The following is a 21,774-nucleotide window of genomic DNA, read 5'->3' on the forward strand; positions in this document are numbered from 1 at the left end:
TGACCTAACCTCCATGTAGACAGACATAGGTAAGTCGACAGAAGCATTTTTCTGTCAACGTAGCTACTACCTCCCAGAGAGATGGATTAACTGCATAGATGGAAAAATCCCTTCTGTTGACATAGAAAGAGCCTGTGCTACAGTGGTTCAGCTGCAGCACCGTAGCTGTGCTGCTGTAGTGTAGACGTACCTTAGGACTGTACTTATAATCTCTGAGCAGGGGGGAGTGTCTTCTGTTTATGTAACAATGAATACTGACACTGCTCAATAAATAAGTATATTAATCATGGTCCTATGCCTTTTTTAATACAGGCAGTTCTCCCACTTCCTAGCTTTCATGAAATCTGATCTCTGTTCATCTACAGATGGATCAGTTTTCTGTGGGGATTGCATATGGGAATGAAAAAGGGGCCAGTACAGACAAGCAGTAGAATGACTCAGCATCTCTCTCTGACACACACAAATGAGTTGCACAGCTGCCTACTGTGGAGTGGCATTTTTGTTTTTGAATCTTGCAGTTTTTAAGGTTGGAGATTTGTTAAATTATGGAACATGAGTTTGAAATGTTATAAATTGCTTCAGTACAGGAGCTAATGTGTGTTCTGTTACAATCGTGAAGAGAAGAGTGGCAGTGTTTGTTCCTTGGCCTTTGCACATTGGCTTCCCTTTTTTTACAGCACTTGCAGATCCTAAACCTGTTTTAGATTGTATGTATACAAATTGCTTGTCCATCAATTAAATCTAATCACCTCTAGGGTAAAAGCATGACTGCTGTTTTACCAATATACAGCATCATTACTAGGTAAGGAGAGGAAGTGAAAAAGGCCCCCATATTTATTTGCAACTTTAGGAAACCTGAGGGTGGGTTGCATTTCCCCGTGTGCCTATTTCTTAACACTGTGTGGAAGACCAGGTTGGCTTGTTGTTCTTACTAAGGATTTTAGGGTTGGTAGCGGCTTGAAGGCAGAACCTTTTTTCTGAAACTGTTTTTAAAACGGAAAATGTTAAGGGCAGAAAAAACAGTCTAGTGAAGCGATTTGTTTTGTTTCCTGTTCTGAGTTTACCTTCTCAAGTGGCTGTCTTCCCACAAGTGGGAGTTTTACCTGGGTTTCTCTGTCCAGATGTTTAGATACTAGGGTTGCATGAACTAAAAATTCCCATGATAAATTAAAGGTCTGTGCCATCACCTTCCCCCATTTCTAGCCTACTGTTCTTTCCCTCCCCATGATCAAATTATATCAACAAAAGTGGTAGTGTAGACAGTAGCCTAGGTCTTGGAGACACAGGGATTTGTTGATTTTTAGCTGGGGTGGCATGACCCCCACAAATTGTCTGATGTGATTCAGTGATATGGATTACTAAATTTATTGACTTTCAACAGCTTACCTCTTAGCTGAATGTACGTTGTCATTGGTGCAAGTGCATTTTTGGTTGGAAACCAGTTCCTCTCTGGTTCAAGTTTCTGTATTTTTTTTTATTCTAGTCTGCTTTACTTGCTGCAGGCCAGGTGGATGCATTCTGCTAGTATTCCCTGCCTGGGAGCTGCATGTGTCTGTGGTGGCTGATCTGACCTAAGCCAAATCTCCTCTTTAACATGAAGGATGATCCTAGGAGACTACAGATGGCCAGAGTGCAGTGTTCCAACTTGATCTGAGTAGAGGCTACTCTATTCAAGGTGAATTATTGCTGGGGCCAGCAATATCTGTTGGAGGGTTTCTCACCATTAAAAATGAGGGTGGTTGTAATCTGATTCATTTTAATGCTAATTACGCAAGGCCCTTGGAGTCTGGCATGCTGCCAATTCTGCCCTTCATTGGGTAAAGTTAGGATACCCTTTCTTAGCAGTACTAACCAACTGGAATGCATTCGGCTCTGTGTGCATGAAGTTCCTTTCATCATTGGGCTATTCAGTGGGGAGCAGTGGAAATAGCTTTTCACTTTCAGCCTGAAGACCTCTTTTGCCTGTCTGAATATTGCAATATATGAACCAGGCTTCAGGTTTGAACTAGATCTAAGTTTTCAGAAAAACACCCTTGTTGGTGCAGATCAGTGTTGAGCACAAGCTATGAATAGAAGAGTCCTTCAGAACCTGATGTTTCCATCCAGAGGAAGTGTGGGGTGGGTGTTCAGCTGAACAAATTGTTCAATTCAACTTTTTCACAGGCAGAAATGATCTCATTAGCAGATCATAACATCTGAGTACTTGTGGGGTTTTCTCTTCTCACTTAGAGTTGTCATGCCAGCTTGTTTCAGAAAACTAACTCTTTTTTCATTTATGGGACCCAGTTGTGAGCTAATGATTCTTCAAAACCCACAGAAAGCGAGGGTAAAGGTTCAATGGACTATTTATATTACAGAGTGGGTAGAAGAGGCAGCCTTTAGGAATATGGAGGGACTGGAGCAAGCTGGAAAATATCAGTTGAGCTGGATTCAAGTCCTTTTCTCTATATTGTTGCATCTAAAGGTCATTAGAAGCCTTTAAAATAACATTTGCACAGCGTTTTGAGTCTGCAAAGGGACATGGAGAAATGATTATTATATTTCTGTCACAGGAACTTGAGCAGAGCCCTTTATTTTAGTGTCTGAGAGTGAACTACAACTGTGGCTTTAGAAGAAGCAGCCACCTTACCCATAAATCAGTGGACCTCACTAACAATTCAGTGCATCTTCTCCCAGGTGCTAAAGCCCTGAAAAGTATAATGCATGCTTCAGTTCTTAATAACCTGCTGTAAGTTCTAGTGTTACTACAGGATGTGTTCCTGGATGTACTGAAGTTTTCTAAAATCCCAGGAAAATCTTTACCTCCAACCCTCCTCCTTCTCCTGAATTCTCCTGAATTCTTTTGCCTTAATAGGAGTGCTTCTTGCTATCATTTTTGAAACTCCTTGATCCCCAGTCCCACTACACTTCATCATTCCCATGTGTTTTCAGGCTGGTTAAACGTTGGCTGTGTTGTGCCTGTAGTAGTGGAGCTTAGTGTGAACAGTGTCAGGATTTGGTCTGTCCGATGTTGTCATTCCCGAAGCCTAGAAAGCCTGCTGTCTTTTTTTTCTTTGCTAAATTGCGTGATTGCAAGTCTGTTCCAGGTTTGTGTGTCTCTTGAATCTCCAATGAGGCAATGAGATGGAGTTCAGTTTATTTCCAAACACAGTGAGTGCGTCCATCCTACTGAATTAACTTGTGTGATCTACCATGGAGTTAATTCCCTCACGTGAGTCTATCACGAGGAAGAGTGGCCACACTACAAAGTAATACTTGAGTGCTACAGGTGGGAAGTAGTTAATCGAATGCCACACTGGCACTCTTCATTCTTGTGTGGTGCCAAGGCTTTTGGGCACAGATTATGCTTCATGGGTGCACAATAACTACAGCACTCCATTAATGCTTTCTGAATGTATTGTGCAAAACTTGTCTTTCCTTTCTGGAGTTCCTAAGCAGAAATGACACAAAACTCAGTAACTTAATAAGTAAACTAATTCCAGCTTAGCCCATTCTAGACTTCTGTCTGCTGCCTTTTTTCCAGCTGGTGGCAAGGCATGGATCCAACTTGGACCAGTAACTTGTATAAAATGTTGGCACTAATGCAACTCTTATTTTTGCAGGAGGAGGGAGAAATAGGGTATGAGAAAGCAGTGGTGGACATTTTGACAGTAGCTTGGTGCCATGAGAAAGTATTTGCATGCCATTCTTAGGGAGAATGTGCAAACTCCATGTGAAGCTGGAGGAGTGGAGACAGCTGATGACTCTCCTTATGCTGACTGGTTCTGGAATGGGACCAAAACCAGAGTGGTAGAACTCTATTGTCATGCAGGCATCAGTGGGCTCAGCTTGCCTATGAGAGGCGCCACTTTACTGGATCTGTGCAAACAGCTCACTCCAGCACTAGGACATGAGAATGAGAAAGGACATACCATACCGGAAGCAGATTGCCACTGCCAAATGAAGCTGTGTATCCCAGATTTACAGGTCTGTGGCTAATCAGTTTGGTATTGGTAAGTCAGTTGTTGGTTCTGTAGTGAAGGAGGTTTGCCAAGCAGTTGTTGCTTTGGTTACTCCATGGGTGATGAAGGGCAGCAATGTCCCTGAAAAACTTGCTGGCTTTTTGTGAATGAGCTTCCTAACTATGGTAGCGTCATCCTATGCACACATACCAGGCATCTGGCAGAAAAACTTCTACGCCAGTGGTTCCCAAACTATGGGTTATGACTCCAAATGGGTTGCATCATCAGCAGATGGAGTCTCAGTAATCTCTAGTTTGCGGAGGACACCATTTTGCTCCCACAGCATGACCTTGTATGTACGGTGCATGTGAGGTATCACTGTGCAAAGAGCAAAATGGCATCCTCCATGCTGTCTGGGCTCCCAGCAGGAAATAATTCATTAAAATGGGGTCGTCATGACAAAAGGTTTGGGAACCCCTCCTCTATGCCATGGAAATCTTGTAGTCATCTGGTAACTGAGCACTGGCAGGGGCTAGTGATCTGTTTTGTGTGGAGGATGGATGGAGCTTGGGGAGTTTGGTTTGCCTAGAACTGACTGACTTCCTAACTGTTTGAATTAAAAATTCTCCTGCATCAGTCCATGCAAGAGTTGGCCAAAATTCAAACCTACAGAATCAGGATGCTAAGGTAGTGCTTCCATGAAGCAACATAGAATCACCATGGAAATACCTTTACAACTCCCACCCTGCAACCAAATGCTGGAGCTTTAAAATAGAGGCATTTGAATAGTGTTCTGCACTTGATACCTAGGCCAGTGGTATTATACAAGTTACTTGCCTTGGACCACTAGTACTAATGTCAGAAATGGAGATATCTATGCGTGTTCCAAGTGTGCTCATGTTACCCGTTCCCATTATTCTTGCATTTGTAAGGTTTGCTTGTCTTGTAATCTGTATTTTATGCGTGCAATGCTGTTTGCAGCAATAAATCACTACTTGCATGTTTGAAATCCAGTCTGGTTGAATCCATCTTGAAGTGCATATCATGTCTGAAGTGGGTGGGAGTGTGGAAGGGGTGGCAGGAAAAATGGAGAAACTTCTTTCTGCCGTCTGCTGGAGCTAAAACTGCCATTACAGCAAAGCCGCCAATCCCCTCAATTTCATAATATCCCTTATAACAGTGATAGTTTAGGCATTAGCAGGTTAACTAGTGCCCCCCATATCCATAACAATCACAGAAAATGGTGACTTGTATCTTACCAGGCTGAGGTGATGGTTCTTGTGCTTTGGTCTCATCTCTGGGAGGACTCCATGTGGAGGTCAGTCTGGTTGGGTGCAAAAGCAATGGACTCAGCTGTTCTTGCTCCAAATCTGCATCTTCTGGCTCTGTATGCTCCCCATAGTCCATTTGACCCTCAACCATGCTCAGATACCTTCAGCTATCCAGTAAGAAATCCAGGTCTGTATTTGGGATGCTGCTAATGACTCACTCCATCTCACTGTAGTACAGTCACATGCTCTAGGAATCATCACACTTGGAAGTTATGGTCGTTGGCCTTGAGCATCTATTTTATTTGTCTCCCAGCACTGAAGTCTCACTTGTTGGATTCCTTGCTTGACCGTCTTACTCCGAAGGTTGGCATTTTGTATCTTGATGATGAAATTGTGGGTCTTGTGAGCCTCTAATTTTCACATTTACTAACAGGACTGTTTGCAGTTTCTCTCCAATACTGCAACTCTTCTCCTTCCCCACTCCCCTCCCCTCCCCAATGTGAATTGGAAGCCTGACTCGGAGAATTGTGAAATAACCTCTCTAGTTTTCAGGGTAGTGTTTTTTTAAAAAGTAACGGCTGGGGAGTCTCTCCTGTTGACTTTGCAGCTTCACAGCATGTGCGTGTAGGAGGCCTGAGGATAGTTCCTGAGACTTCCTGGTTTAGCGAAAAAAAAAATTCTGACATAAATCAGACAGGGATGTTAATACTTTAGATGCTCATTGGCATGGGTTCAGGGAACCATGTACCTCATCTTCCAACTGGGAAAATAGCAGCCATCTTCTGGCTTTCCATTTAATGGAGCTTTGGTTTTCAACCTTGTGGATTTGCTCCAGTCTCAGTGAGGGGAGTAACAGTATGAGGTTGTAATAAAAAATGGTGTTTGTCCCTGTGAGCTAGGTTTACCCGACTAGTCCGGAGTCTTCATCCACAAGAAAGCTTATACCTGTTCAGTGTAAGCAACTGTCTGCAGTTTAAAGTCTGAGAATCATGAGCCTCTGGCTCCTCAGGCCACAGACTGGTCTCCTTTACAGTTCTATGTTGGACTTCTACAAATTAAAATCGTTTGGAATATACAGTGAGAGTTTCAAGCTAAGGATATATGAAAAAATAAAATGATGGCTCCCAAAGGACTGCCTCTGCACCATTCAGTGGGCCGAGGAAGCCTGGGTGATTCTGTTCTTTAAATGTTTAGGAAACAAAGAATTCTTCCTCTTCTGTCTCTGATAGAAGAAACAAAATGGATGCATTTTTCTGAAATCTTTTAAGAGCATGTTTCTAGTCAGGCTCTCGGGCATTGTTTGGTGTAACTGTGCAGGAGGAGGAAGCTGTTCTGGTAATGGAGCTCTGGTTTCCTTCACAGCTGTGTGTATAAACTGTCTTGATTTTTGTGGGAGGAGGGGATGTACAGTCAGAAATGGAGAAATCCTTTTGAGACTCCAGGGGATCTCTCCCTTACTAGTACTTCATGCATGATGTTTTCTTGTCCTGCCCTTGGAAATTGGAGAGCAGTTCTGTGTATCCATGAAGTCTCTTTGAAATATTTTAGGGTAAAACTGGGATTTTGACTTCATAAATCTCTGCCTTGGGTATTCTGAGTTGTGTATGTGTTAAGGCTCTGTTCTCTTGCTTCTTCTCCAAACTTGAACAAATTCTTTAGAGGACCATGGAAGGCTATTGACTTTCAATAGATAATTTTCTTACCGGATGAGTTTAGAGCGTACTATGTGCTTATATCATAACTGAAGCAAGGATAAGGTAGCTTGAGGGACCTTTAACATATGCTTGTGATAGGGGGTGTCTTGAAATGAGCTGAAGTTGTGTTTTGGGTGGTGTAGGCTGTTTCATTTGCTTGCCCAAAAGTAGGTTTTTCTCTGGGCTGGATTCCATCTTTCTTACTCCAAAATATCACAGAAGTAAAAACGTTAAAGCTTTGAGCTCCTGTGTGAGGAACAGTTTTAATAAAAGGAAAATGCCATTATTTGGAGAAGGAAGGAAGGAATTTGCTTGAAGAATCTGCTTACAGCGAGTTCTGTGATACAGTCAAATCCAGATAATGCTTGGTTTTCACAATCAGCCAGTCTTAAAATACTGTTTTTTTTCTCCTCCCACCCCCAATGGCTTTTAATATTCATGAAAGACTAACACCATTTATATGAGCCAGACATAGCACAAGTTGCTGTTATGTAACTATCTGCTCCCCCATGGCTCTGAGAGTGCCCCTGGGTCTTGACCTGCAACAGCCTCTATGTTCCAGCCCTCATGACTGAGTATTGTTGAGCGGCCAAAAGTGAGGAATGTTGCAAGAAAAGCATCTAACAAGGTATATGTTTAAAATAAGAGAACCCACCCCTGCCCCAAAGCTCACTTTGCACCTTCTTCCAGTTCATGTGTGTGTAAATTACACTATCATAGACTCCTTTTTATATGTATGTATTGGTTAGTGCAGGGATTGCTCAATCTTACTCTTTCCAAGGTGACACTCCCCCAACATGGTATAAAAATTCCACAGTCCACCCGTGCTACAACAATTGTTTTTCTGCATATCCAGTAGATAAATAGCCAAGGCTAGCGTTAAGGGATAGCAAGCAGGGCAATTGCCCAGGGCCCCATGGCATAGGAGACTAAGCTAAGTTGCTCAGGCTTCGGCTTCAGCCCTGGGTGGCAGGGCTTGGGCTTGTCTTTGTCTTTCTGCCGTGGGCCCCAGAGAGTCTAATGCCAGCACAGCTCTCTGGTTTATTTTGGTGGACCCCCTGAAATCTGCTCGTGGCTCCCTGGACCCCTGGTTGAGAACTGCTGGGTTAGTGGGTTTTTGGCTCCAAGGAAGTCTTGCTTGCTTCACCTTATGCATAACCAATGAATGTGATCCTAAGCATGTAAATCGTGAATATCTGCTTCCTTGCTTGGATTGTAGCCTTTAGCTTCTCATCTAAGGAGGGCACAGGGTACAGAATAAATTAGGTAATGTTATTTGGGGGGATGAAGGGAAGAGCTAGCTATCCCTTTGACTGGAACTTTGAGATCAGACCATGATTGATTTCCAAACATTATTTCCAGGCACATTTTTATATTTCCAATTGAAACCGATTTGATCGTTCGTGCCATTCTTGGCCTAATGAGTTCTGAAGGGGCACCAGTGCCACTGTTGCTTATAAAGATGCTTGTGTTGGAAGTAACAATATGCCATCCGTTTAAAAAAAAAAAAGATGCTGAGTGTATGCAGAAGGTTGAATGGAAACATGCCAAGGTGCAGTGCTCCAGATTTTCATGGGCGTAAAGTGATCTTTACTTCAGACCTGAAGATCTTCAGCATCGCACACACTTTCTGTGTATTGCCTAATAGGTTTATAGACTTCCTAGGGGCTACACCATTTACTGTGGGTGAGCTCTGCTCCTCAGTCAGTTTCATAAAAGAATAGGTCAATTTTTTCTTTCGACGGGCTTATTTTTAAAGCTAATGGTATAACAACTTAGAAATGAATATTCCTCATCTTCATCTGGTTTTAAAAGCTCTGACAAATTGGAGCTAGTTGGTGCTTGCAGGGAGACCTCTGGAAAAAGTACTATACATGTGTCTTCTCTGCCCTACCCTCCCAATCCTGTGGTTTATAAATTCCAGGTAGAATGCTAGAGGTCCTAAACATGTTCTGAGACCCCTCACCTCTGTTGAAAGAGTAGTCTCCTTTGGTTCAATAAGTTTTAACCCTGCAACTCTCAAATACAGAGGTTTCTGGATCATTTTCTTGCTGGAATTGATTTCTTGCAGAAAGATAATTTTTTCATTTGTTTACTAACTGGGTTATTGTCCTGTATTTTGGTATCCACTGTTTCCATTCTGTACATCCTGTGTTATATGGCCCACGTCATCCTCTGCAATTTGTCCTACTTTTTGCCAGAGTGCTCTTTTGTTCTGCATTAGTTATTTTAGCACACTTGTAGTTAAGGAGGCATGTTCATTCTGATTTTACATCCAGGCTTCAGAATTGAGAGATTTATAATGAAGACATGACTCTGTGGCAAGTTGGACTTAAATTCTGCAGCAGGCTGTGTAACACTTGTGTTGAATGCTGCAGTGAATTGGAAGTTTGTGGGGGTGGCCTTTAACTTTTAGTTCAGGTTTTTCAAAGATGACTTCTGTGAAATTGTGGGTGGGAGCGAAGCACCCCTGAAAACCAGGCGGCTTACTCCGAGTGCTGAAGTTCTCAGTTTTTGGAATGGAACGGAGCAGTTTGTATATCTCTGTGCTGTTTCATGTTGCCTGCAAATTCAGGAAAACATGATTCGACTCTTAGGTATTTATCTGAAATAGATGAAGAGCAAATTGGCGTACAATTAATTTAGTAAAACCAATACAAAGATCCTGTATGGGCCCTCTGAATTTGATTTAAACCTCGTTTAGTTTGATTTTTAACTTAACTTGATAGTGCTTAACTTAATTCCTTATCTTTACTGAGGCTTTGTGTATGTACAAATTGTACCCCACTAAGTAAAGCAGAAGAACGCTCCTAGTGTAGATATAATTATACCAGTATAGGTGCTCATACTGGCATAGCTTTTTCCTATAAAGGAAGGGGAAAAAGCTATACTGGTATAACTGTGTCTACTCTAGGGTGATTGTTATACTATGGGTATAACTAGTGACTTTTAAAGAAAATCACACCCCTAACCAAAATAGTTACAGCATACAAAACTGTTCGTAGATCTAGCCTGAATTTGATTTAAAATATCATCAGTTAAACCAACCTAACTTGCAATATGGAAACGCCTTATTGTTCTTTGAGTAGTGTTCCTATGGGTTCTCCGTTGTAGTTCCGCTGTAAGTGTGTCTGTGTTCCTGCGCTGCTTAGCGGAGATCTTTGGTAACAGTGCCCGTTTTGGCCCATGCATGCGCTTTCCCTCCCTCTCCTTGTGCTTTGAGACTAACTAGTGCTACGCAGGCAAACCACCTCAACTTCCTTCCCAGCTGTCCTTGGCTGAGATTGAGTGATCTTTAGAATTATTTCTCTCTTAGGTACTTAGTGGTTTTTTTTGTTTTTCTTCTTAGTGTTATAGGGTTTCCATTAGTTTTTTCCCAGTCCAAAAAAATTTTTTTTATTTTATCGCTGTCTCTTCTTTCCCCCCTCTCCCGGGATTGGACCCCATAAGGGGAATGCACTCTGATTGCTACAAAGCACAGTATCCACAGATCTCATGGATCCTGCAATGCCCACACCACTTTTAAACCTGATGACCCTATGGGCACAGGCTCCAAAACAGTGGCACCTATCAGAGGCAAGACTGTACTGTCTCTATGTAGAAGGCATTGATGTGGAAACCCTCGGTACCAATGACTTCTAAACAACCTTCATCAGACCGTCAATCTCGAGCAAGATACCTGATTTTCTCAGTTCTGGTGGGTCAGCATCAACAAGCTCTGATGGTACCGATCACTACAGCACCACAGGAGTTTGTTTTCCAGGGACCTTGTAGTATCTGACATCCCAGAGTTCCCTCTCTTTGGTACTGAGTGCATCTCAAAGCCCGGAATCACCACTGACACCAAAGTGTTAATCTCCAGTCTCCCTATCGGCTCCACCAATATCCAGTAGAGACTCAGACATGGAGGAGATCCTCTCAGCACTCTCACCAACTATCTCTCACCAACTCTCTGATAAAAAGAAAATGTTATACTGATCATTCCCACCTGGCCAAGACAGACGTGATTACCTGTACCAATCTCTCCTCAACCCACTCCTTACATGTTCTCACAGAATGAAGGACAAACTCTCCATTCCAACTAGCAGATCCTCTGGCTCAGTGGTTCTTAACCTTTCCAAACTACTGTACCCCTGAAGCCTGAGTCCCACCCCCACGGGGCTGAGGCATGTAACTTAGTTTCATGGTGCCCCTGTGGCTCCAGGCAATTGCCTTTCTTGCCACCCCCAATACCAGCTCTGCACTTGCGACCCCTCTAAAACCCCAGGTTAAGAAACACTGCTCTGGCTCCTTCATGTTCCATCACATAAAGAGGTGCTGCTCTGAGGAGGTGCAGGAAGTGCTACTACACAGTAGAAAATCGGCTACCCTGCGTGCTTACCTGCGAAAGTGGGCAAACTTTCAGGTTTGGTACAATTCCAAACAAATCACCCCAGCATCTTCCCCCCTCCCCATGGTGTTGGACTACACACTAGATGTCAAGCGCACAGGGCTATCCCTCAGTTCACTCAAAGTATATCTTGCAGCCTTAATGGATTTTCATCAACAGAGAGAGAGAGACTGTTTTCGCCCACCCATTTACAAAGAGCTTCCTCAAGGACATAGTGAACCTCTTTCCCCAACCCAAACACCCCACTCCAGTGTGTGACCCTAAATCTAGTTTTAAAGAGCCTAACTAGACCACCCTTTGAACCTGTGGCCACTTGCTTGCTTACATACCTATTGAAGACCGCATTCCTAGTGGCCGTCATCTTGGCAAAGAGAATGGGGGAGATAGCACTAATGGCGCACACAGCCCCCTCACAATATTCTTTAAAGACAAGGTCACTCGTTAGGCTACACCCAAAGTTCATCCCAAGGTGGCTGTGTCTTTTCAGGTAACCAACTCATTCATGTCCCCACCTCTTACTCAAAACCTCACCGTGACAACAGGAGGGCTGTACTGCATATGCTAGATATTAAGAGGGCCTTGGCCTTTTATTTGGACAGGACAAAGGCTTTTAGGAAATCTCTAAAGCTCTTCTGATCCATTGCAGAAAGGAACAGTGATGTTGGCCCAGAGATTCTAAATGGGTCTCAGCAACGGTTAATACAGTTTATCATGCTTGCAGTGTGTTACCTCCATCTGCAATCCATACACATTCCACAACGTGGTTTTCCATCTCTATCACCTTCCTCAAGAATGTTTCTATCTTGGAAATCTGCAGGGCAGCGACTTGGGTGTGTGCTCATGCCCTCGCAGAACACTATGCGACTATTGGAGACTCTGCTTCTGGTGCTATCTCAGCGTTGTCATCCATAGCAGACTTGATTCTGAAGTCCAAACCTCCCATCGAGGATACCTCCCATCAGTAACCTGCAGTGGAGTGCCCCTAAGCACGCTACTTGAAGAAGAGGAAGTTACTTACCTTGTGCAATAATGATGGTTCTTTGAGATGCGTGTCCCTATGGGTGCGCCACAACCTGCTCTCCTCTCCTCCAGAGCTCTCAATAAAGGCTTTGCGGTAGAGAAGGAATGGGGGTGGTTTGTCTGTGCAGCACTAATTAGCCTCGAGGCACAACATGAGAGCATATGTGCGGGCCAAATGGACATTGCTACTAAAGATATCTGAACAGAAGCACAAGGATGCAGACACATCTACAGTGGAGTACCCGTGGGGGGACACATCTTGAAGAACCATCATAATGTTCTCTCCCAAGTTTTACCAGTGACCTGCTGTATGACTTTGACCAAGTCACTTCCCCTCTTGGTATCCATTTTCCAGTCCCTAAAATAGGGTTAATGCTGTCTTCTGACAGGCATACTCCTAAAGCTTACTGTGTGTGACCAGCTCACATGGAAAACTACAACTTTCGTGTCTTCTCTTTGAGATAGGGAGGAATGTGCTGCTAGGGCTGGACCTCCAGACTGTTTCCTCTAAGTTTATGCTCTGCCTAAATGAAGAATCGTTTTCTTGTGGATACAGAGCTACATCCCATTACTTTTTTTTGAGTAGCTGCACAAGGCTTATTTTAGAGCAATAGTTCATCCTTATCATGGGGTGCAGATCTCCCATGCACTCCTGTTTCTCTGCTCCCTAAAGAGTTGTTTACATCTTGTTTTCCCTGCCTATCTCAGAAACCACAGGACAAGAGAGCCTTCTGCCATGGGTCACATGAGGCTGTTAGGGAGCGATGATCCTTCTCCATGACTTCACTACTTCAAGGGGAGGGAGGAAGCAACCTTGAAGTCATGGCATTTAATTGTCCAGTGCATTATTTATAACCCTGTAGGCTGAACTTGGGTCTTTCCAGTCTCTTCCTCCTCATCCTGGCTGTCCCTTCTCTTTTCCCTTCCCCCATTTTAAAAAAAGAAAAAAGACTGGGACTTCCACACGTTAGTTCTGTTACTCTCTCAGTGATGTTATGTTAGTCTGCAAGGAGACATGAGGCTTCTAATTCTGCACACATGCATGCTGTTTACAATGTGTATCATCAGCTTAAGTTTCTATGACGTCGTCCTTGTTAGTAAAGCTGAGTGTACTGCCAGCTGTGCATATGAGAGGCAGGTTTGATGCCATTTAGCTGCATTTCCTGGTCTGTTCCTGTCCTGCAGCAATCTGTATTCTGGGCACTTGGTGTAGTGCAATCACACTTGCTCTGTCTGGTGCTTGTTGAAGGGAAAAGCAGAAACTGGAAAGAACCTTTATCCAGATGAATGTTGTCACTCTGCTTTTAAGGGAACAGCTCCCAAATCTGAACCTACCTTTTTAAAAATGTTTCAAAATTCCCTCTGGAGTCACAGGATCAACCTTCCTTTCAAAGCTAACTGTAAAACAGTGAGACCCAGCTCCTGTTTTAACCAAGGTGCCTGATTGGTTGCAGTCACATGATACAACTTGCTGTGTCCCTTGGCTCTGCCTGCTCTCTGTTCTAGTGAACAAAGAGGGGATTGAAATATGCAAGAATCCTGATCTCTGAGGACTTCGTCAGTCCTGACAGAGTCCCATGTGTTCAGATTCCTATGCATCACTCATCATTTCTACATTCTACTCTCTTGAATTCAGGTTAATGGAAAGATACTAACCAGTCTTGTAAACTGACTTGCTGCTTTTCTACTAAAATACATGCCTGTAGAATGTGATTGCCACTTAATTCTATACATAAATGTTTGATATTACACCTGTAGAAGCAGTAACATATGCAGTCTTGTGTGCGCTTACCATTAAATGTACAAAACACACATGCACATCTCAGCATGATAGATAATTAGCAGTTTGCTGTGGAGGAAGTTGGAACTGCCCTTTACAGTGGTCCTTACTGCCTCTCTACTTGCTAGTGTGCACTGACTAGTCCACCTTGGTTTTGGTACAGTTGCTTCTGTAAACACCATGCCACTTCAGACAGAGATCAGGTAGCCCATTTGAAGTGACACTGATCCTGCCCGGCCGTCTGTCTGCCTCATATATTGTGGTGGTCTGCTTACTCTGAAACTGCATCAGCAGGTAAAGTAGACAGGACAGGAGGATAACTTCCTCATGTTTAGGAAGTGAGGAAGTTTGATTTTTAAAAACAATTAAAGCGCCTTTGGAGAACACTGGCTTTGTCACACCAACTCCACTTAGGGATGGAAAAAACTGCTCACAACGTTAACTGCCTCAGCTACCAAATTGTGTTGTGCAAAGTTTGCTCTTTAGTGCAAGTCAGAGAAATGGAATTGACCATTGAAGAAGACCAGAGAAATTGGGACTTGAAGTTACCCAGGTTACTATTTCTTTAAAAGTTATTGTACACTAGGAAAGCTACCAGTGGCTATGGATATTGGCAACATGTGTAGTTGAACCAGTGCTGATAGAGGTTTAACTGTAACTAGAGAGAGGACCAGACTGTGTTCAGTACCATTTTAGAAAGTGCAGTTGAGCCATCAGTATGTGTTTTTTTTCCACCAGTGGTGCAAGGTGTCAGAGCGAGAGTGGGGCTGGGTGAAGTGTACTTTGTGCTGCAGGAATATGAAAACCTGTTTGTTTTTCCTTTTGGGAGAGGAGTGTGGCGGAACATGGGTCAGGTTTTTTTAAAAAATGTTTGTGTCTGAAGTATTTACACAAATATAACTTCTTTGAAATCCCCTTTTAATATAGTAGAACCTCAGTTACAAACACCTTAGGAATGGAGGTTGTTTGTAACTCTGAAATAGTCATAACTCTGAACAAAACGTTATGGTCGTTCTTTCAAAAGTTTACAACTGAACATTGACTTAATACAGTTTTGAAACTTGACTATGCAGAAGAAAAATGCTGCTTTCCCTTTATTTTTTTAGTAGTTTAACAGTGCTGTACTGTTTGCTTTTTTAAAAATCTCTGTGGTGCCTGATGGCATATTCTCAGTTTTGAATAAGGTGTGTGGTTGACTGGTCAGTTCATAACTATGGTGTTCGTAACTCTGAGATTCTACTATACTAGAAACTTAGTCTAATTTCAGTGTAAATGAGAACTACTACTAAAAGCAGAAAAACAACATAAAGGTTCCTAAGCATATAAAAACTAATAAATTTAAAAACTTGCTAGAAGCCTAGTGAGGATGGGACTAGATAATAGTGGGAAGAAGCAATTGGGTGGAATTCATCAAAAAGCTGGGTTTTTTTTAGAATTCTTTTCTCCTCTTTTGGCTGTTACTCGGTATATGGACAAAATTGTAATAAGAGGAAAGAAGCGCCTTGCAATTGCACTACAGTTGGGAGGTCCATACGCGGCAAGGACTGTGCTATGGAATATAGAGACTACTCAGACTTGTGTGGACAATTTGTCACATTTATGCTGCATTTACCTTAATGTTCTTGCTTTGGAGGAGTGGACTTGGTGTTTACCCACCAGAATCAGTATGCTTATGTATTACTGTGGTTTCTGTTGTGCAAAGTTTGAAGTATTGGGTCTTAAAGCATAGCTTTCCTTCCTTGATTCTTTATTTTCTTCGAGTGATGGTTCCAGTTGTGTTCCACTGAGGGGTTACACAGGTGCCTCGCATCAGAATTTGAGAAGTAGTGTTTGATCTGCATATGCACTTTGGCTCACCTCATGCTTCTGTCCCAAGGCGATAAAAATCGGGGTGGACCAACCACATCTCCAGTTCCTTCTCACTGCTGCATGGTCCAAGTCAGAACTTTCAATGTTGCACTTTTTAAATAACATAGGAATGGCTGTACTGGATGAGACCAGTGGTCCATCTAGCCTGGTATCCTGTCTTCCGACAGTGGCCAATACCAGGTGCTTCAGAGGGAATGAACAGAACAGGTAATCATCAAGTAGGTGCTGAGTTCTGCGAGTGCTTGAGCACCCACTGGAAAAATATGGGGGTGCTTGAGCACCCACTGTGCTGCGTGCGCCAGGAGCAGAGGCGGGTGTGGGCCCGGCCACTTCCGGCTGGGAGGAGATGCTGCACACTGCTCTGTGCAGTGTGTGCAACTCTCCTAGCTTTCGGGGAGGCTAGTCCCTCTTCCACCCGAAGCCCCATCCCCCTGCTCTTGCCAGCTGGCCAAGCCCGTCCAGAACACAGGCCAGCCCAGTGCCTCGGAGCCCGCATCCCGCAGCACCCTCTGCTGGCTGCGACACTGCTCTGTGTAGTGCAGCAGCTGCCTGCGAGAGCCCAGCTGGGGGAAGTAGCCTCTCCTCCCTCCCCTCTCCCATGCAGGCTGGCTGCCAAGGTTAGGGGCCAGGTGAACCAGAGTCCCCCTCTAAAATGGCCCCCGCTTGGCAAGTTTCAGTTCACTTGGGCCCCGATCCTGGCAGCCAGCCCAGGACAGGGAGGGGGAAGCCGCCTCCCCCAGCCATGCCCACACAGGCAGCCACCCTGCTGCAGAACAGTGACCAGGAGGGGCCAGGGTTGGAAGTGCCTCCCTGCCTGGCTGAGATGGAAAGTGGCCAAATGTGCAGGGTGGGGGCACAGCGGGAGAAGGACAGAGGTTCTCCCTCTCCCTTCTTCCTCTGGTACAGTCTGAGTAAGGATAGTGTGTTGTACTATTCCTGTGTACCTTTACAGAGACCGTCACATCCATGGCAGCATCTACCACCTCTGAACTATTGGTGCCCGGGGCCCCGGCAACGTCCCTTGGACCTAGCCTGTTAGCCCTATTGGGGTCCCTGGTCACAACATCCCCACCTAGAACCCATGGTTTGTGAGGGAACTTTTGCCTGTCTCCCTGTTTTGGGATCCTTCTGGCAGGCATTTGGATCTGGTGGTAGAGGAGGTACCCATTAATCTGGTGCCACTGGAACCAGCAAGATTTGCCTCTTCATCTCTGGATGACCTGATGACTACAGCATCCCTGTGCCCACCAGATGATTTTAGATCTGTGGTTCTCAACCTATTTACATCACCACAATATGCATACTACCTGTATGGCCCTTGAGGATGCTACATGGGCCACAGCTGTGCGCTGATTGGGTTGCAAGCAGGCTGTGGGTTGAGCACCACTGTGTTAGACATTTTCAGGAACTGTTATGGAGAGTTGCAGGGAAATTCCAAATTCCTATGGAAGAAATTCAAAACCCCCAACACAAGCTACTAGATATCCTCCACGCCTCGGAGCTGGCAACAAGTCCAGGCTGCAGCTGAAGAGGCCAAACAACACCCTTGATCTACACCAGCTGATAAAGAGGGCAAGGATCTGGAACTTTTGGGACGCAAAGTATTTTCTTTGTCTAACCTGCAATTCAGGATCGGGAATTATTGAGCATTACTAGCCAAATACGACTTCCTGGATTAGTTAAATCTGAGGAATTTACTGATAGCCTGCTGCAACATGATTGGGCTCGTTTTCAGGTGCTTATTGAGGAAAGGAAGCTGGCGGCCAGAACGCCCCTCCAGGCAGCATTGGATGCAGCAGATACCTCCTGTAGGGCTATGGCAACAGGCATAGTAAGAGTCTTGGCTCCATTTTTTGGGCTTCCCTAGGGAGGTACAGAACACTGTTGAGGATATCCGTTTCGATGATTCCCATCTTTTTAACCAGAAGATGAATGAATCGCTGCATATGCTCAAGGATTCCAGGGACAGCCTTTTCTTGCTGGGCACCTTCCTGCCATGAAGCAAAAATTTCACCGCCAACAACTCACCCAGTACTTATAGGTCTTCTCAGTTCTACTCTGAGAACTTACAAACCTCTGAAGAAATGTCAAAAGAGACAGGTCTCATCTCCCAAGGGCCCCCTCGCAGGCTTTGACGTCAAAGCTGCAACCTCCAGCCAAGAGGTAGTTCTGATGCGAGCCTGAGAGCCATCCTCTACTATGCCTACCATTTCACGATCCCCCTACTCCCTTTGTGGGTTGTTTAGCTTTCTTGTCCCATGCTTGGAGCACAAGCGCAATGGACAGATGGATGTGGAACGTCATCCAGCATGGCTATACGATTGAGGTTTTTATCACACTGCCTCCTGCAAGACCCCCATACCTCTTCAGGGAGAGCACTCATGACCGCATTCTTGCCCAAGTGGTGAACTCCTTGTCACAATGCAGAGCAATATAACGCATTTCCCCCAGAATATCAGGGAATGGGATTCTACTCAGTTTACCTTCTGATACCGAAGAAGAAAGGCAGGTGGTGATCAGACTCCACCAGGCGTTGTTACCAAGCCAAGTGGTGGTGTTTTTCATCATGGGCTCAACAAAAAGCTGTTTTACTAGAATCAGTGGGGATCTTCCTCATACAAGACTACATTCTGTGACTAAAGTTATCGGATCTCACCCTCAGTTCATTGAAAGTACACCTGGCTGCAATTAGCGTGTTCCACCCTCCAAAGGAGGGTTACTCTATCTTCACACACACCCTAAACCTTCTGGAAGGGGCTCATCAGAACCTTCCCACCTTTCCAACTGATAGCTCCTCAATGGTAGCTGAATCTTGTTCTCTCTGTACTAATGAAGCCATCCTTCAAACCTTTAGCATCGTGCTCTATATCCCTCTTTTCCATGAAAGTTGTCTTCCCTGTTGCTATCACTTCCATGAGAAGAGTTGGCGAACTTGGTGCTATGATGGCAGACCTGCCTTTCACTGTTTTCCAGAGTTTTCCTGTGTCTACACCCCAAATTCTTACCAATGTTGGTTTCTCAATTTCCCATCAATCAGGCCACTCGCTTACCTGTCGTCTTCCCAAAATCCCATGCATCTGTAGAAGAATGTTGATTCCATTCCCTTGATATGTATTTTCAACGAGCTCTGGTATTCTATCTGCAAAGAACAAAACCAATCTGGAATTACCCTAGACTATTTTATTGCAATATCAGAGCGACTCAAGGGACAGGCCCCTCTCCACCCAGGGAATCTCCAAATGGATTTCAGAGCGCATCAAACTCTGCTACCAGCTGTCACATCTACCTCCCCTTACAGGGGTAAAAGGTCATTCCATGAGGGCTCAGGCTTCGGCCTCTGCCTCTCTTCAGAATGTGCCACTCATTGACGTGTAGAGCAACTATGTGGAGTTCTGTACATGCCTTCGCTACACGTTGCGCCTTAGTGCAAGACTCGGTGGCAGATGCCTCCTTTGGCACAGTGGTCCTCTGTACTACTATTTCATCCTCATCCTCGCACCCTTCTCCACCTTAGCTACTGCTTGTTAATAACCATCACTGGAAGAAGAGGAAGAGGCTACTTACTTGTAACAGGAGGTTCTTCCAGACGTGTGGTCCCTATCTGTATTCTACATCACTCCCTCCCTCCCCTCTGCTCTGGATCTGCAGATCCAGAGCAGAGGGAACTGGCAGACATGGTCCGTCCACTCTGTTTGTTATTGCCATGCATGGAAGCACAAGGCGAGCCAGGGCTCAAGCATGGACCAATGGATGCTGTTTTTCAAATTCTCTGATTCCGGGTGCATGGTGCACATGTATAACCCCTCAGTGGAATACAGATTAGGGCCCACACATCTCAAAGAACTTCCAGTTCGCAGTAAGTAACCGCCTCTTCGGTCTTGTGTATATGGTGACAGGAACATTTTGTAGACTAATCAGATTTCTCCTTTTCATGACCGTTTGTATAAATCACTGTTTTATTACTCCTAGCGTTGTACAATAGAGATGCTTTTAAAGAGAGTAAATGAGGGGTATCTGAGTTGAGTGTGTGGCTTGGGGAATGAGGTCTGGCACCTCTAAGTCAGCCTGTGTTCGATGTGACCAAAAGGTGTTTCTATCTAATTGTTCTGTGGTTTAAGTGAAATATGTTTAGCTTCACTTCAGTACATAATAGTTAGATAGCCATGTCATGCTTGAAGGTTTGAAAAAGTGGTGTGGAATTATAAGAACAGGGAGCATCATCTCTAATCTGTACTTTCTTTGTGCTTGTTAAAATAAGAAATTTAATATAGTCTTTTTTTCTTTCCAAAAGGATATGCTTGCTATTGAGAAACAAGGAGTTTGCAATGACTTGCACCCTATCAATGAGAGCCAGACTCCCTTGGGAGGTGGGCCTTAAGCAAAATTAGCATTTTAAAATTGATTTCCTTCCTGATTTCTACAGGTAACTGGCAGAAGCCCTGACTCATGAGATTTTAGGAACATCAGACGTGAACAATGTAATTTATCATAGCAGGCCTCTGCAATTTTGCAGCAGATTAATATTGTGCTTGAGAGGAGAATATTCAGGCCGTTTTAGTATTAAGCTTTTGATGTATCTGCTCTGTGAGCAACCCAGCAAAACTTTGTCAATGTATATTTGGAGCTGTGTTCAAAAGTATTTGTTTCCCTTTTTCAGGAGGAGACGGTCAGAATGGAGATGGGCAGCAGACCGAGCAGCTATAGTCAGTCGCTGGAACTGGCTCCAAGCTCACGTCTCAGACCTAGAATACCGAATCCGACAACAAACAGATATTTACAAACAGATTCGTGCTAATAAGGTAAGGAATGGGGGGGATTGGGGACATGTGTTTTTTCTCAGTGGCTGTTTCCTTTCAGAGAGAGGGCAGGGTGTGCATGTGTATTACATATTGTTCTGGGTGTTGAGGCTTAATATGTCTGGTGTCTGTTCCCACTATTGCACAAACGTGGTTAGTTCTAATGTTACTTTGAACATATGTCAGGAACAATTCTTTCATCTGGGCTGACAAAGAGCATAAAGACTGCTGTGTCGCCTAAGCCAGTGATTATAACTGTTGAACAGGGCTAAAGCTGAGAGTTGCTGCTTTCATACACTGGCCGGGAAGATGGTTATAGCTAGTTGAGGGTGACTAAAGAGCAGCAGAGCAGGAGAATTCTGGGGAAGAAGAAACTAGTCTGTACTTAATACCCAAAAGGATTTGACTGTAGAGTGTCTGTTTTAGAATCTATCAGGTGGCAGAAACTTAAAGGACCATAGCATCAATATCTGGGGCTTCAGAAATTGGGGAAGATTCCACCAGCGGAATCCAGCAGAAATATGTAGCATTTCAAGGAGTGAAGAGGCAAAAAAAGAGGAGTTGAGAGTCTCATACAAGTGTTGAAAGGGGAGGTAATGGGGAGGAAGAGACTCTAATAAGAAAATACAATTATTGGGATATTTCAGGTCTAAGAGCAACTGCTTTTATTTGGAAACAGCCATACATTTGCTTCCTGTGAGAGTGAGTGTCATACCTGACTTTATACAAAACTTCCGCTGTGTTTGTACATAGGCTTTAGTAGTCTGTGTGGGATATAGCTTTAGAGGCAAAGTAGGAGCCATGCTCATGGAAAAATCGGTCATCTCTTCTTATGAGGTACTTTCTGCTTTAAAGTTGTGAGTGGGAGAGATGGAGATTTGTCATCCCCTTACAGACATCTGCCCTAGAGAAGAGCAGGCTTTATTTGGCATCATCAGAGTGGAGCTAATACTAGTTTACATTCTGACAAAACTAGTACAAATGTCTGTGGTGGTGCAGCTTTTCCAGCAGCC

At 44.1% G+C, this 21,774-nt stretch overlaps 1 protein-coding gene across 5 annotated transcripts in view; it reads left to right on the forward strand.

The window, feature by feature from the left end:
- KANSL1 (KAT8 regulatory NSL complex subunit 1) overlaps nt 1-21,774 on the forward strand; it is a 151,720-nt gene that overhangs the window by 87,253 nt on the left and 42,693 nt on the right. For all 5 annotated transcript variants that reach the window (XM_067541038.1, XM_067541036.1, XM_067541034.1 and 2 more), the window contains one exon: nt 20,623-20,764. In XM_067541038.1, the coding sequence (XP_067397139.1) occupies nt 20,623-20,764 (142 nt within the window). The remainder of the gene's footprint in view (nt 1-20,622; nt 20,765-21,774) is intronic.

The sequence above is a fragment of the Emydura macquarii genome, unplaced genomic scaffold (assembly GCF_026122565.2).
Source record: "Emydura macquarii macquarii isolate MOO-44397 ecotype Brisbane River unplaced genomic scaffold, CSIRO-AGI_Emac_v2 contig_629, whole genome shotgun sequence".
NCBI classification, from domain to species: domain Eukaryota; kingdom Metazoa; phylum Chordata; order Testudines; family Chelidae; genus Emydura; species Emydura macquarii.